This window comes from Cnephaeus nilssonii (genome assembly GCF_951640355.1).
Source record: "Cnephaeus nilssonii genome assembly, chromosome: 9".
In the NCBI taxonomy this organism is placed as follows: domain Eukaryota; kingdom Metazoa; phylum Chordata; class Mammalia; order Chiroptera; family Vespertilionidae; genus Cnephaeus; species Cnephaeus nilssonii.
In genome coordinates, this window is record NC_137080.1 from 8,336,920 (window position 1) to 8,354,016 (window position 17,097).

At 45.4% G+C, this 17,097-nt stretch overlaps 1 protein-coding gene across 9 annotated transcripts in view; it reads left to right on the top strand.

Annotated features, from left to right (window-relative positions):
* The window catches only part of SYNE1 (spectrin repeat containing nuclear envelope protein 1), a gene marked incomplete at its 5' end in the record, with an annotated part of 384,290 nt that overhangs the window by 235,680 nt on the left and 131,513 nt on the right, over positions 1-17,097 (top strand). For 8 of the 9 annotated variants that reach the window (XM_079780696.1, XM_079780700.1, XM_079780701.1 and 5 more), the window contains 6 exons: positions 2,481-2,666; positions 3,120-3,242; positions 3,706-3,888; positions 5,184-5,327; positions 8,954-9,139; positions 10,277-10,417. In XM_079780696.1, the coding sequence (XP_079636822.1) occupies positions 2,481-2,666; positions 3,120-3,242; positions 3,706-3,888; positions 5,184-5,327; positions 8,954-9,139; positions 10,277-10,417 (963 nt within the window). Of the gene's footprint in view, positions 1-2,480; positions 2,667-3,119; positions 3,243-3,705; positions 3,889-5,183; positions 5,328-8,941; positions 9,140-10,276; positions 10,418-17,097 lie in introns of those variants that run through there. The other variant, XM_079780697.1, reaches the window with a different exon arrangement.

Consider the following 17,097-nt stretch of genomic DNA (forward strand, 5'->3'; position numbering starts at 1 on the left):
CTGCCCCATGGAAATGAGCAGGTTGATGAAGGCAAGACGACCTAGGAGGTGATTGATTAGAAGGTGGCTGTAGTATTCCAGGAGGAAGCGACAAGGCCTCTCTTGGGAGGCTGAGAGAAGACACAGGCAAGGAGTGTTACTGAGCTGGAATTCCGGGTTTGGAGACTGTGGGAGTGGCTGCATGGGAGGGAGGAGCCAAGGACAATTCCCAGGCTTGTTTGACTTGGGCAGTTGGGTGGGTTGAGTACAGATGGACAGATATTGGGTGTTGTGGTTACCTCCCACGACACTCAGGAGAGAACTCGGCCTACACGCACTGTTCCAGCAAGTTCTCTTGTGCCTGCTTTCGTAACTAAAGCCGCCTGAGTTTATCCAAAACCAGGGCACAGAGAGAAAATGCATGTTTTTAATGTCAGGTGATAAAGAAAGATGGAAAGTTGTAGGGTTAATATCTCAATTACCTAGAAATGTACCCACATGTAACAGCAGTTATAGCTTACTTAAAGTTATCTCTCAGGTATGGGATTATGGAATATTTTATTTATACACTAGAGGCCCGGTGCATGGATTCGTGCACCAGTGGGGTCCCTTGGCCTGGCCTGCACCCTCTTGCAACCTGGGATCCCTTAGGGGATGTTGGACTGCTCCTTTTGGCCCAATCCCTGCAGGCCAGGCTGAATCTGAGCACTGGGCCTCTAGTATGCATATAAGATCTTTGGTTAATCTCTTCCTGCCTTCCCCTTCCCCGCTTCCCTTTGAGATTCATGCATTGAGCATCTGCTCCCTGGTGGTCAGTGCATGTCATAGCTACCAGTCAAACGGTCAAACAGTCGCTTAGGCTTTTATATATATACTAGAGGCCCAGTGCATGATTGAATCATGCACATGTAGGGTCCCCTACACGCTTTCGCTTTTCGCGGTGGACCTGGGTGCCTGTCCGCTGGTGCACCAGGCCTTTCAGAAGCCTGTGCCGGAGCAGACTGGCACCCAGCTCCCACGCTTTTGATGGTCCGAGGCTGCTGAGGGGGGCTACCCTGCTGCTGAGAGGCGCAGGGGGCGCCCCCTGCGTCTCTCAGCAGCAGGGTAGCTCCCCTCAGTGGCAGCGGATCCGTGCCTCTCAATGGCCGGATAGGCCACCCCGAGTCCCGCCCCCCAGCCTCCCGGCGCCCAATCGTGGGCGTAGCAGAGTGATGGTAATTTACATGTTACTCTATTATTAGATAGGATATAGATATATAGGGTGGGCAAAGTAGGTTTGCAGTTGTGAGTATGTGAAACAGAGTTCATTCTTTTATTATTTACTAATTACTATATTATTTATTTATATTATAACTGTAAGCCTACTTTTACCCGCCCCATATATAATGTTTATTATGAGAAAAAGTATACTCTATTTTTTAAAAATATATTTTTATTGATTTCAGAGAGGAGGGGAAGAGGGGGAAGGAGAGATAGAAGCATCAATGATGAGAGAGAATCATTGATCCCTGCTTCCTGCATGGCCCCCACTGGAATCAAACTGTGACCTCCTGGTTCATAGGTCGATGCTCAACCACTGAGCCACACGGGCTGGGCTGTACTCTATTTTTTAAAATCAGAGTCTATTGCCTAAGAATAAGGCCTCCCCTCCCACTTGTCTTTATACATCTCTCACCCAGCACCTGCCCACGTTGTGCTCACTCCCCTCTGTGCTTTTGTCTGTGCTGCTCCCTGTCGGTCAGAATGCGGACATCCTTCAGACTCCGCTCTGAGCTAGGCTCTTCCAGGAAGCCTTCTCCAACTGCCTGCCGTTCATCTCACCTCTGTCCTCCTCACCCCTGTCTTCTCTTTCACTCCACTCAGGCCGTGCACAGCACATGGTTGTTAACCCATCGTGTTAGTCCCGCTCCCAGTAGATGGTACTATCCCGAAAGACCTGGGATCCTAGGTTGCCTCTACCCCCTTGTCTCGCTTAAAGGCGAGTGAGCAAAAGTTTGTTCTTTGTTTGAAGAGCTTTTGTTTTATTTTCATCTCGTAGGTATAGAATATGAAAGCTGAAATGCATCTCCTTAGTTGAAATACGTGTGATGAAAGACAGGCCCAGCGGCCTGAGGAAGCCTCCCTACGCACAAAGCACTGCTCTTGCTGGGATGCTCTGTTCCTACCTTGGCCAGGGAGCAGCTCAGGGTGGTAGACAGAGCCCGAGCCTCATGGTCCAACACTCAATAACACGTGGCCTTGGCAAATTGTTTACCGTTTGTGAACTTTGATTTCTTATTCTGTGAAATGGGGTTAATAGTAGGTAGGGATGGGCACAGGGGTGTGAAGATTACACACGAGGGCACACAGATCCCACCTATGCAGTGCATGTGGGGAAGTGTGAATCACGTTTCCTTACTCCCTTCCCAGTCCGATGGTCTTTATGGTACACCACACCATGTTGATTACCAATACCTCTCCACCTACCTATCAATATCATGAATATCGATACTTCACTCTAGACCATGCTGGAAGAGTCTGAAGAAATTTACAGCGATCTGGAAGTGATGAATGAGAAGTTGCAGTGCCTCGCTAGCGTGTACTATACAGAAAAGATGTCTCAGCAAGTGGCCGAACTGGGACGGGAGGCAGAGGAGCTGCGGCAGATGATCAAACTGCGTTTGCAGAATCTCCAAGATGCTGCCAAGGTAAAAAATACAATAAAATAAAAAATAGTCATCATTTAAATTGAGAAGTCCATTAAAAAAAAAACATGCCCTCGCTGGTTTGGCTCAGTGGATAAGGTGTTGGCCTGCAGCCTGAAGGGTCTCCGGTTCGATTCCAGTCAGGGCCATGTACCTTGGTTGCAAGCTCCTCCCGGCCTGGGTGCTGGTTGGGGCTCATGCAGGAGGCAACCAATCGATGTGTTTCTCTCACACCAATGTTTCTCTCTGTCTTTCCCTTTCTCTTCCACTCCCTTTAAATATCAATGAAAAAATATCCTCGGGTGAGGATTAAAAAACAAAACAAACAATGGCATATTATAGTGGAGGTATAGTGTTCACCTCTGCTGAGCCTTCTTGACTGTGATGCTATTCTTCACCTTGAACTTGAACTTCAAGTGCTTAAGTGTTGACATTCGTATTGCTTTTCCTCCGCAGGATATGAAACAATTTGAAGCAGAGCTAAAACACCTACAAGTGGCTCTGGAGCAAGCCCAGACAACCCTGGCTTCCCCGGAAGTGGGACGCCTTAGTCTCAAGGAGCAACTCTCTCATCGACAGGTGAGCAAAATCAATCCAGGGGAGCTGAGTGGGGGCCTAGATTTTAAAAAGAGGAGAGTGAGTAAAAATGATTTTTAAACTCATTTATAGTCTTAGCTCTATATGCTAAGTGTTTTTTAAAGTATTTTTAATATATTTTTTATTGATTTCAGAGAGGAAGGGAAAGGGAGAGATAGACACATCCATGATGAGAGAGAATCATTGATGGGCTGCCTCTTGCACACCCCACACTGGGGATCGAGCCCACAACCCCGGCATGTGCCCTGACTGGGAATCGAACCATGACCTCCAGGTTCATAGGTTGGCGCTCAATCCCTGAGCCACCACTGACCGGGCTCTATGCATTATTTTTGTAATATTTCCTGGAAAATGTTTATGACTTGTAAACACGCTGTCACTTGTCTCTTGCTTATGAGAGGAAGTCTTGGCTGCACATGTGTGACCTCTGCCCTGGCACTTTCAGCACCTGCTGTGTGAGGTGGAGGCGCTGAAGCCGAAGGTCCAGGCCGTGCAGACCTGCCAGAGCGCGCTCCGCATCCCCGAGGACGTGGTGGCCAGCCTGCCGCTCTGCCACGCGGCCCTGCAGCTGCAGGAGGAGGCCAGCCGGCTGCAGCACGTGGCCATCCAGCAGTGCAACGTCATGCAGGCATGTGCGGGGTCCCCGCGCCAGCCCCGCAGCCAGGGCCATGGCTCCTTGACTGAGCGTGTGCGGGCTCAGCCCTCAGAACACACCCAGAGTGTTAACTGTGACGACGGATTGCTGTGGTTATGTAAAATTAGGGAATGCAATGCTATTATTTGGATCACCCACGGAAGCCTGGGGAAAGCTCTATAAAAAATACCTGTTGGTGAACACTATCTCTTAGCGATATTTTTAGAAGAATGTCTTATAAAGGTTACTATTTTATTCAGCCATATTTTTACCTCGTTATTCATCTGAGAATCATCTAGAGCCTTGTAATATGACTTTACTGTCAGCACATATTACAGAATTCTTTTTCACATTTCAGCTTATTGATGCACGAAATGCATTTTCGTGCCTGAGAAGTGCACCCAAGTATAACGCTTAGACTCTTTAATAAGAGAAAAATCATTTATTAGGAAAATATACTATTTACCTCATATCTCATTTCAATTCATGTTGCACCATTTTTTTAATTATTATTATTTTTTAATCCTCACCCGAGGATATTTTTCCATTGATGTTTAGGGAGAGTGGAAGAGAGAGGGAAAGACAGAGAGAAATATCATCATCGATTGGTTGCCTCCTGCATGTGCCCTGACCAGGGTCCGGGCCGGGGAGGAGCCTGCAACCGAGGTACTTGCCCTTGGTTGGGATCGAACCTGGGACCCTTGGGTCTGCAGGCCGACGCTCTATCCACTGAGCCAAACTGGCTAGGCTCATGTTGTACCATTTTTATCCAAAAATTATATACCTATCCTCCCATTATGTTGCTAACGGCCTCTTTGGTCAACGATCCTTGTTCCATATAATATCTTGTCATTTGTTAGGCAGTAAATTCCTGGGAATAGAAGTCACCCTGAAGTGATTTTTTATCCTCTACTCCAGCAGGTACCAAGTGCCTAACACATATATTCAGTATTCTTAGATGGATAACAGTTGTGTTTTCACACTGTTCCTACCGTGTCTGACCATGATGTTGCCATCTCAGGACAATGAGTAGGGGAAGATGGAACATCTCGCCACTTAATTACTTTGAGTTCCTGAATAATCTTGGCAACATGTTTTAGAGAGAAGGTTCGGAAATATCTGAGCGAAGTTGAGGCTTTGGATCACCTAGGGATTTTACCCATCATTTCTTTATTCCCCAGACACGCAGGAGATAGGAGTTCAGGCTGTAGTTGGCTGACAGCAGCACAGCATTGCTTCCCCGGCTATTGATATAGAAAGATAAGGCTGTGGCCTCTTTTCCCCCAAAGGAGGCTGTGATGCAGTACGAACAATATGAGCAAGAGATGCAGCGCCTCCAGGAGCTGATAGAAGGAGCCCACCGAGAGATCGAGGACACGCCCGTGGCCACCAGCAACATCCAGGAGCTGCAGGCCCAGATTTCTCAGCACGAGGTGAGACAGGAGCACAGGAAGGGGGCAGGACACTGGCTGGACTAGAATCTGTGACTGGTTTCCAGTGAATGAGAGAGAAAGGTTCTCCTGTCCCGCACATACGTGTTCGGTTCTTGGGCAGTCTCTTGGGCTGTCTTTGCATTTTGAGGCCTACTAACATGAATTTTCCCCCGCCCCCTTTTTTAAATATGTTTTCATTGATTTTTAGAGAGAGAACAAGGGAGAAGAAGAGATAGAAACATCGATGAGAGAGAGACATTGATCGGTTGCCTCCTGCAGGCCCCCTACTGGGTATCAAGTCAGCAACCCAGGCATGTGCCCTCACAGGGAATCAAACCTTTGACCTCTAGGTGCATGGTAGGACGCTTAATCTACTGAGCCCTGCCCGCTGGGTAAAGAACTGGATTTTTTTTTTTTTTTAGATGATTTCCCAAGCCCCCAGATCTAGTTCCTCAAAGAAAACAGCTTCTAATCTAGTATTTTGGGCTCCAAGTTAGTTTTCACTGCAGCAGGATCTATCTGGGCTACCTCATTGCCCAAAAGAAAAGAATGATGCGCCCAGAAACAAATGACCTGCTCAAGGTCATGAAGCCGGTTCCCAACACAGACAGCTGCCACCGACTGTTCTGGCTCCTGATCAGAGATCTGCTCATTTTGTCACAGTCTCCGCACTGCCCTCCCCCCTCACCCCCAGTTCTAAACATCAGTGTAGACAAGTGTTAGCTTTGTCATGGGATTTAGAATAAATCTTCAAATCAATGATGACCTAGCCTGGGCAAGGCTCATTGTATGTATAAAACAAACACAGGAAGGAAAGTGCTGAGAGGAGTCAACCTGATTTGCGATAACATGAAAGTTTGGAAGAATGCTTCTTCCTGTACTTTCAGTCTGCTGTTAATAGAACTAAATCTTGATGAGAGTCTGATTTCCTGACGGATAACTTGAACTCATAGAATAACTGATAACTGATTCATTTCCCATATTTTTCTGTGATTTTTCAAATGTTGCATTTAATGAGAACATCATCCTGCCACTTTCAAATCATAGGAGAGAATACGCAGGCCTGTTGCTGTCCACCGGGCCTAGGCCTGCCCCTGAGTGCAGGGACCAGCCACTGCTCCGGAAATCCCCACCATCATGCTCATCCTTTATAATCATTTTCAGAAATAACCAGTAAAAATTAAAAATACATATGCTTTCTGACAATAGGGAACAGGTCAACCCAGTCAGCGCTCCATTTTAATAGAGCAGACTTGACCACCAACCCACAAAGTTAATGGGAGATAGGCAGGCTTATCTTACGGAAGAAAGTTCTGGAGAGCTAATTCTGCACTCGGTCACATAGGGAACTATATAGTGCAGATTCTCATGAGCATAGGAAATCAATGTCTTTTGGAGACCAGAATTGCATTTTTTTAAAAAAATCTTTATTGTTGAAAGTATTACATATGTCCTCTTTTTCCCCCATTGACCCCATGTAGCCTGCCCCACCCCCACCCCAGGCCTTCCCCACACTATTGTCTGTGTCCACGGGTTATACATACACTGAGTGGCCAGATTATTATGATCTCTGAACACATAATAATCTGGCCACTCAGTGTGTGTGTGTGTGTGTGTGTGTGTGTGTGTGTGTGTGTGTATTAGAGGCCCAGTTCATGAATCCGTGCATGGGTGGGGTCCGGCCAGCCTGGCCAGGGGGAGGGGACATGGGTGGTTGGCCGGCCAGCCCGCTGGTCGAACTCTTGGTCGAGGGGACAATTTGCATATTGGCCTTTTATTATATAGGATGTACACTGAGTGGCCAGATTATTATGCTTTCAGAGATCATAATAATCTGGCCACTCAGTGTATACGCATACAGGTTCTTTGATCTCTTGAATTGCATTTTTAACAAATAACTCAGATGAGTTTTACACACAGTAGAGCTGAGAACTGCTTAGGCAATGGGTGTTTACTGTCAGCTTGGGCAGGCACTGGTACTGCAGTCTGGATGGGCAGTGATCCTCCATGTGGGCACAAAGGACGGAAGGACTAAGACTCATTGTGCTTTACTAAGATTCCTCTCACCTACCTGATGGGGCAAGCCATTGTAAAAATGTGCAAGGATCTGTCCTATGGGAACAGAATTCAAGGAGTCCAGTGAGCTGGTAGTTGCCTTTTATATGTGCCTGTTAACTAATTATTAATAGAGTACCCACGTGTTAGGCATGAGACCAGATAGAAAGTAAATAGCTACTTAATTGCTACTGTATTTTTAAAACCTGTTAGGTTTAATTATCTACCAGCCCTAGTAGGTAAAGAAGTTATGATTTCTACTTTTTAAATCCTTGCTTTAAAAGTCCCTGTACTATTCTAGATGTCAGAAGAACTGGCCAAAGTAACAATAACAAAATGGTTCACATGTGTGTGTGTGTACGTGTGTATACATATGAACATATGTATACACATGTACACGTCCATATACACATATACGTCATTTTGTTATGGTTGTCATTTTGTTTGTTTCTGAACTTCAAGTTCAAAGCTCTAGTGTGAATGTCAGTGTTTTTAAAATGAGTGTATGTACATATAACTGTATATACTCACTCATTTTAAAGACACTGACATTTAATATCTTTGCCATAAACTGTTCTGTACAAACTTTTTAGACAAAGGAGCCAAATAAGAGGAATGGGAAGAATTAATGGTGTTGTAGTTTTAGGAATAAGTTTTAGAATATACACTTTGACTTTTTAAAAGAAGTATACAGCTTTTAAGTAAGAATATCATTTTTAATATTTTAGAATTAAAGTTCTAATTTATTATTTTAGAATTTCAGTATTTTAGAATTTTAAGAGCTGTGTGCTGTCCAGAATATATTTTCAATAAGCTCCTGGTAAAAGGTTTAAAACCCTCTATCTCTCAAGACAATTTTTTTCCAACAAGAAACATATTTAAAAGCTATGAAATTTGAGCTGAATAAGTTCAAAGCTCTAGCCTGAAGCATCAGAAACATCTGAGGCATGGTAGAGACCATGAGGGGAATTTTGATGAATGCAAAAAATTTTACTTGGGGAGTAATCTGCATTTAAAAAATTAGGCTTTCGTATGTCATATTAAGCTTATTTACCAAAAAACAACTCCCAGGGACACAGGAATGGCAAGCAGTTTGCTTACTGCCCAGGTCTGAACAACTGACTGCTCTATTTGACATATTCAGCATAAGAGCTGAGCTTTGCATTTTTTGTGTAATTTTAGTCATCACATGACCTGATTTCCATGGCATGAACCATCTGGCAGTGACAGGTTCTTTAGGCGCTGGAAAGAGAGTGGCAGGTTCTTCAGGTTACATAAGTCCCTGACTGCGCACGCAGCATCCCTCCTGGTTGGGATCCCTGGCCGGAGCCTGGGTGTCCTGGCCGCGGCTCTCAGCCCCTCTCCGCCCGCCCCGCGCGGTGGTCTGGCTCCAGCTCCCGGCGCTGCAGGCGGCTCGCTGCCCCTCGCGGTGCACATCCTGCCCCCACCCCTCCGCCGCCTCGGCACAGCGCTGCCATCTCATTGGCCAGCCCTGGAGGAAGATGAACGCTGCTAGCTGTTTCCTTTTGCTGCCGCTCTGACACTCAGGGGGTGGGAAAATGTTTCCCCAGGAGCTGGCTCAGAAAATCAAGGGCTACCAGGAACAGATCGCCTCCTTGAACTCCAAGTGCAAGATGCTGACAGTGAAGGCTAAGAACGCCACCATGCTGCTGACGGTGACCGGGGTGGAGGGGCTGGCGGAGGACTTGGACCGGGGGCTCCTCCCCGCCACCTCCGCCCACCCCTCTGTGGTCATGGTAAGTAAGGGTCAAGGCCAGGTTTGCCTGCGCCCAGCTCTCTCTCTCTCTCTCTCTCTCTCTCTCTCTCTCTCTCTCTCTCTCTCTCTCTCTCTCTCTGACTGCACCCTGGCTCCTGGCTCCAGGCTCACTCCGGCTTATTTTAGGGATCAGAAGTGGGTCTTGCCTATGAGAAGTGAGGAACAGGCTCCTGAACTCTCGGCTACATTTGGGCCAGAGCCAGTGTTTGACACTGTACACAATGACAGTTGACATAAATCTATTTGCTTGAGACTACTGAATTACTTAACATGCCAGAGGTCGGCCCTGCATTTGTTTATCACTGAGCAAGAACACGGAGAGGCTCTAAGTATTTAAACAAAACAAAACAAAACAAAACAAAAAACCCTTTGCAAGGTTTTCTAGTTTTCTGGGGGATGGGAGAATCATGCTACATATATTGTGTGTTTTCCAAGTTAAAACATTGGCTGGCTGGATATGTGTGTTTAGTTGTAGAAATGTTTGGTAAAATATAGAAACAGGGCTAGTATTAGAAAAATAAGGAAAGAGAAAATCTTAAGCTTTGGATTAAAATAAAGAAGTTCCACTAATGTCTGCCTGCATTATTTCCCAATCACTTTGCATGTAAGATGCATGACTTATTTTGGTAACTCAGTGTTTTCCACACATATGTGTGTATTTTCCACACATATGTGCTATGCCACGTCCAGTGCATAACCAATACTTAGGTGACAGATCCCTTATGGTGCAATTATCTTCTCAGAATATTTGAAATTTGAGATGTACACAAAAGCCTAAGCTTCATTTGATAGACCCTTCCACTATGTATACAACTCACTTTTTTATTTATAAAGGTACAAATAAGAAAAGGAAAATAAATTAGGGAACTATTTCATCAACTACAAACCTGTTGCTCTGAATGCACCTCCTAGCCCTGTTTTTTTTCAAATGGTTCCTAGCTTCATGTTCACCCGCACCACACTTGTAAATACTAACACAGTGTGTATGAGATACGGGTCTCAGTCACTCTACCCTTTGTTCTAGTATCATTATCTCTGTTTGACCTATGCCTGACCAGGTCTTCTGTTACACAGCTAATTGATCTTTATGTCCTCTGGGCTACCTTTTGTGTGACAGGTGACTGCAGGTCGCTGTCACACTCTGCTGTCACCTGTCACTGAGGAGTCTGGGGAGGAAGGAACCAGCAGTGAGATCTCCTCTCCGCCTGCCTGTCGCTCCCCGTCTCCTGCAGCAAACACTGAAGCTTCTGTGAACCAGGTACCTACCACCCGCTCGGGGCCCCCCTCGCTGTGCTCTCTGGGTGGCTGCAGGACTTCGTTCCTGTCGGACTGGGGCAGGGGTGAATCCTGGACTTTGAGGAACACACCGTGAGGTGTGACAGTTGCACAAGCTGTGATTGTCATGTGAGACCACTCCTGGCTTTACAGGTCATCTCCTCTCCAGGGCTCCTGGCAATGAGATGAGCAGAAACTGGGTCACAGAAATGCTAGCTGGAGAAGGCTCTGTTTTAAGGCATGTGGCTCCGGTGTCTGACAGCTCTCAGTAATGGAGCCCGGCATCCTAACAGAAAAGGAAATGTTTATGTCACCCATGTAAAATAACGTGATTCTATTGATATGTGAACATGTATTGAAGTTAGTTTTAACAACCAGCTCAGATTTTTTTTTAAAATATACTTTATTGATTTTTTACAGAGAGGAAGAGAGAGGGATAGAGAGCTAGAAACATCAATGAGAGAGAAACATAGATCAGCTGCCTCTTGCACACCCCCCACTGGGGATGTGCCCGCAACCAAGGTACATGCCCTTGACCGGAATCGAATCTGGGACCCTTGAGTCCGCAGGCCGACGCTCCATCCACTGAGCCAAACCAGTTTCGGCCAGCTCAGATTTTTAAAAATATATATTCTTATTGATTTCAGAGAAGAAGGGGGAGGGAGGGAGACATAGAAACATCAATGATGAGAGAGAATCATTGATCAGCTGCCTCCTGTATGCTTCCTATTGGGGATGAGCCCATAACCCAGGCATGTGCCCTGACTGGGAATCGAACCGTGACCTCCTGGTTCATGGGTCGATGCTCAACCACTAAGCCAAATCAGCCAGGCCCAGCTCAGATTTTGAAGCTGGAAAACTTTGGTTCATCATATCATACTTTGTTTCATTTACTAATGGTCATTTAATTTAAAGGGCTGGCTGCCAGTTTATATATTAGAATGCCTAAGTAGATTTGAGCTTTTGCACTTATCATTCAATAATCTTAAATTTTATTTTTTTATTAAATAGGAATAACTCCTTGTTTTGAGATGCCTTTTATCACACATTATATTAAAATAGATTCTATAAAAGTATGTCAAAAGTTTTCATTGAAATATTAGATAGAAATAAAAAAGACATTCATACAATAACAAATTTTAAGGCATGTTGAGTAATACTACCTTTTTCTCATTTAGCCAAAACAACTAAACATTTTTTAAAATTGTGTTACTATAAAATTATGTAAATAAAAAAAGAAAAATAAATAAAATTACGTAAATGTTCAAGGAGGTTTAGCTGTATTATCAAGGAAGAAATATTAAACAGAGCACCCTAGCCTGTGTGGCTCAGTGGGCTGAAGGGTCTCTGGTTTCAATTCCAGTCAAGGGCACATACCTAGGTTGCGGGCCTGATCCCCAGTGTTGGGCATGCAGGAGGCATCCAGTCAGTGACTCACTCTCATCATTGATGTTTCTATCTCTCCCTATCCCGTCCTCTCTGAAATCAATAAAAATATATTTTTTAAAAATTACACAGAGCAAAGGCTCTATTAACTATATTACAATTGATCATACTTTTTTAAATTTTAAAGCAGAAGCATTCAAAATAGGGTTTCTGTGATAAAGAAAACCCCTCTCCCCCTAGAAAGGAGAATACAATTGAGGAAGCCTTTAGCTAAACAGCTCTGTTGGTTAAAAATCTCTGTAGCTCTAGGACAGTTACAGTTCATCCATTCATCAGCTACATCCTGAGTGCCTGTTCCGAGTGAGAGTTTGTCCCAGAGATGCAGCAAAGGGGAAGACAGCTGGGCCCTCTGCCCTCTAGGCCCTTGTAATCTACAGAGAAAGATGTTGGTGGGACCAATAATAACAAAAGTGATGAGAGGAAATTGAAAAACAGCACAGATGGGGAAGTTCAGGGTGCTCTGAAAGATTTGGGGAACTGTTCTCCAAGTTCTGATTTTAAAATATGCATTACTCATTCTTTGAAATGTTCTTTCCTGTGGTCACATATTCTTAGGGTCAGAGAAACATGGCTGCAGTCAGCTGTTGATTGTTTAGAAAAAAAATGTATGCCTAATATTCTTAAAACTAGAGGCCTGGTGCACAAATCTGTGCACAGGTGGGGTTCGGCCCGCCCCCAATCGGCCCCCCCACCCCAATCGGGGACTGGGCTGGCCGGCCAACCTCCCACAGCCTGTCCCCCCAGCCGGCCCGGCCCCTGATCGGGGTGAGGGGGTCCAATCAGGGGCATTGCTGGCCGGGGTGGGGCTGCAGGAGGTTGGCCGGCTGGCTCTATCCCCATCGGGCCAGTTGGCCAGCCGCAGTGTGCGTCATAGTGACAGGTCATTCTGGTCGTTCTGGTCCCTTGGCTTTTATGTATATAGATTGGACAATAAACACTGACCTTGAGACTAACCCTGTGGGAAGAATATCCCTTTTCTAAAAATATAAGTCTCGATGCTGCTTCTTGTAAAGTGTCTTTCAAAGGACATGAAAGTGTCCTGTAAATGATAATTATTTATCATAATTATTTTAACTGTCGAGCTCAAGCAAATGCCCCAATTGTGAGTGAGATTATGCTTTATTTTAATCCCACTTGTCACCTCTCTCCATCAAAGGAAACTATCAATTAAATCACATTGTTAACCTGACATACTTATATGTGATACTATACATTCTTTCTTTTTAAATTTCATTCAGTTTATGTTAGGCAGCTCTTCTAGGAGGAAGCTATTAAAAAGCAAAAGTATTATGCTTGGTGTTGCACTAACAAATTGACACCATCATTTATGGCCACATGCCATTCTTCTACAGTAATATAAGTCAGGGGAGAAGGAATAAATACAGCCCTATCCAGTTTGGCTCAATAAATAAAGTGCCTGCCTGTGGACTAAAGGGTTCTGGGTTCAATTCCGTTCAAGGGCATTTGCCCGGGTTGCATGCTTAATCCCCAATAAGGGGCGTGAAGGAGGCAGCCGCTCATTGATGTTTTCATCTCTCTCTCCCTCTCCCTTCCTCTCTGAAATCAATAAAAATATATTTTTTAAAGAAAGAAAGAAAAGGAACAAATACAACAGGGCCAGTGAAGCATTGGATTCGCAAAAGTTTGTCTTGAAACTGGGAAGGACATTTAGAATCTGCATACGTTCCAATTTTCAGACTCAAAACACTGTACAGAATGTGCACAGCAGCTTTATCCAGGCGCAGCTGTTTAAAAAGGTGTTGTGCTTGCTGCTCCTGTAAGTAGATCTCCGTTATATAAGGAGCGGATCGCCCACTTTCGGGGTGTTCTGTCTCTGACAATAGCTGTTAGCTGAGATGTGGTTCCAGTTTCACCCACTGGCTGACAGATGAAGGAAGCCGCCCCAGGATGGGCTGCAGGCTCCTTGGTCCCGGTGGAAGCAAGCCAAGACTGCAGCTCCTGGGAGAGCTGAGGAGAGCACAGCTTTGAAAGGGCGATCGTGTAAAGGTTGGGGTGCTGGGCTCCAGGTTCAAGGTCAGTGCAGGTCCCAGCTCTCCCTCCGCTAAGCTGAAAGTCCTTGGCAAGTCCCTCAGTCCCCTCATCTGCAATGGGAAGCAATGCTGCCACTTTCACAAAATTGTGAAAAAATTTAAATATGATGTTCATCGTTAAAAGTACCGTTTGGACTGGAAAATGGTGATGAAGTGGTAGCTATAGTTTCCTGAGTTCATTTCCTTAGGAATCTACTGGATAACAGCTCTTGGAACTTAGGTACATAAGTCACAGAGACATATTTCTCAGGGTGATTCCTCAAAATGACAAAGATCGCCTTTATTTGGTAGCTGCTTAAAGCACTGATGGATTTATTTTATTGAATCTATGTCATCCTCACATAGGTCCAAGTTATTCATCTACAAAAGGTGATATATGTCCAAATCCTTAAAAAACACACACATAACAGTTCTCATTCCTGTCTAACAGGCCTGAGCCATACATACACACTCATAATCAAACACAAAAGCACCCAGAAAAAGATATTTTGATAACAAATTTATTTCATTCTAGCTCTTTTAAGAGCCTTTTAAAAATTTATAATAGAGCATTTAATTAAAAATGTTTACAACACTTAAAGCAACTTTTCCCTTGAGGATAGTAACAGTATATACATGTACATAAAATAATAGATTTAAAGGAGTACTTTGACATGGAGGGTTCATGATGTACATGTATGTCTGCCTGTTATTTGCCAAACAGCAGGGTGTGCTCAGGATCAGAGTCAGAAGGCATTTCCCCTTCATGGATCTCCCAGCCTGAGAGCAGGCAGGTGATTGCAGTAGATCGGGATGCGTGCTCTGACAGGGAGCACCTAGAAAAAGCACCAAAGCCAGGCTGGCGTCCAGTGTTGGTCAAGGATTGCACCTTTACCTTTAAGACAAGAGTGCAAGTTATGCAATTGTGAAGTTTTCAGGCAGAAGGAACCACAGGTAGGGAGGTGTGGTGTCAGGAAGGAAAATGGCCCATCAAGGCAACTGCAAACAGTATCAGTAGAATTGGAGACACAGATTTGGTGGAGAAGGAGAAAGAGAAATGAAGCTGAGAGGAATGCCAGAAACACATCCTGAAGGACCTTGGATGCCACACAAGTGAATTTGAACTTGATCCAGGAGCTAATAGTTAACTGTTGATGGAAATGGACGAGAAGCTATGTACAGAAGTGAGTTTTAGATGGGTCAACCTGGATGGATGTGGACAGTCGAATGGAGATGCACCAATTCAGAGCCAGGGAGGGAGTTAGGGACAGCGTTGCCCTCAGAGCCAGGCCCAGACTTGAGCTGCAAATGAGAGAGACAGCTGGGGAACGGTGGCCCCCTGGGCAGCACCTCTCCACATACAGGAGGCAGCCTCTCCCCCGTGAGAACTGCTGCGGCCATGTGGACCCAGCGTCCAGGCCTCCCTCCCTTCTGATGGCAGGAGGAGCCATGAATCTGGATTCTTACGAAATGCCCCTGTCTCGGTGAAGAGGAATTTAAACGATTTAAAACACTATATAAACCAGGCTGCACGTGTACAGGCTGCCAGTTTACAACCTGGGGATGGGGGAAGGCGCTGTAATGACAATTTGCATCAATGCTGTGGCAGGGGCATGCTCAGGAGAATGTCATTTTTACATAAGCAGTGGGTGATCAGGGGAGAAGAAATAGCAAATAAACATCAAGTTGATAGCTTAAGTGAAAGACAGATAATGCTTTATCATTTTTTCCTAAGTTCATTCGTCACCCTGGATTGTGTTTTAAGTGTGGAGTTGAAAGAGACCGGGATATACACATTCAACTGTATGTGTGAGTCGGGAGCTTATAAATACACCCACGTTTGAGAATGAGAGGAGAAAAACTACAAATGAGAAAGACGGAATGACTAGAGAGCTGGGTGGAGAGCTGAGAGATGAAAGGAACGTGCTTCCAGAAAGAATGGCCAGTGGCATGGGTGCTGCTGAGCGGTCAAGCCAGAGAAAGGCTGGAACATACACTTTTATTTCATAGGGAGGAGCCACTGACGATGAGGCGAGAACAATTTCAGGGGACTCCTTAGGACTGAAGCGCAACTGGGCATTTAGAAGTTGATTGAGGGTGAGAAAGTGAACCTATCAAGTGTAAACTACCATTTTCAGAAGCCGCATTCCGAATGAAAGGGAGGAAAGTAAGAAATGGTGATTGCAAATGTGTACTCAGGTATATACACATGTAACAACCCATCAATGATTTGTGAAATTTCTAATAGATGATACCCTGCAAGAAAATCATTATGAGAGAAACACTGTTTGCAGGGGGTTTCAGGGGGAAGAGATTTGACTCTGTGTGCTGAGGAGAAAGTCAGGAGAGAGGGAGAGGTATTAAGGGACCGAGCCCTTGAAAGCAAAGGAGTATGGGATTCTGGGAGGGTGAGCCTTAAGCAAGGAAACTGGCCAGAATAAGATAAAGGTGAGTCTGAATCCAGACACACTTTTGGAAATTTAAGAAGTTTAGGAGTATCTCTTGGGTGGCTTCATTGCGTGTCTGTACGCATATGTGTGTGGGGGGGAGCACGCACATACATGCATCCTGTAAAGTAAAATTATATTGAGTTCTGGTTGGGGTTTTCCAAGTGGGTGAAGCAGAGGTCAAAGGGACGAAGGAAACAAAGGTGTTGGCAAAAGAAAGGTTTAAGTAACTTTAGACGTCACTGGTGCACGTGGGCTGAACCCAGTCAGTGCTCACAGGCTGTCAAGTTCAAGGGCGTGGCGGACTGAAGTGGGTTGGAGGCGCATGAGGATGAATGAATGTGAGCTTTCCCAAGGACTCGAGAATACCGAGGTCACCGAGCAAGGAGGTGACAGGGCTAGGAAAGGAGAGGAACCCGTCTCCATGTCCCAGTGCCATCAGGAGGTGTTAGAGACTTATCTGGAGCCTGGGCAGCAGCAACAACCTAGTTAAGTCTCCTGGCCCTTCAGCTGGGACTGTAGTGAATCCTCAAAAGCACCCATATAAAGGAGGGACTGGTGCAGGAGATGGGAGTGACTGGCCCCAGTTATATGACTACGTAGGAGGAGAATGCCAACGGGACCTCAGGTGTCCTGACTTCTCAGGGGTCAGACTGCTGTCGGCATTCAGGCCACTACAGGACCCTGCTTCTCTCCCCTACTGACCCCAACCACCAGGCCCCTGCCTGCGATGGCCTTGG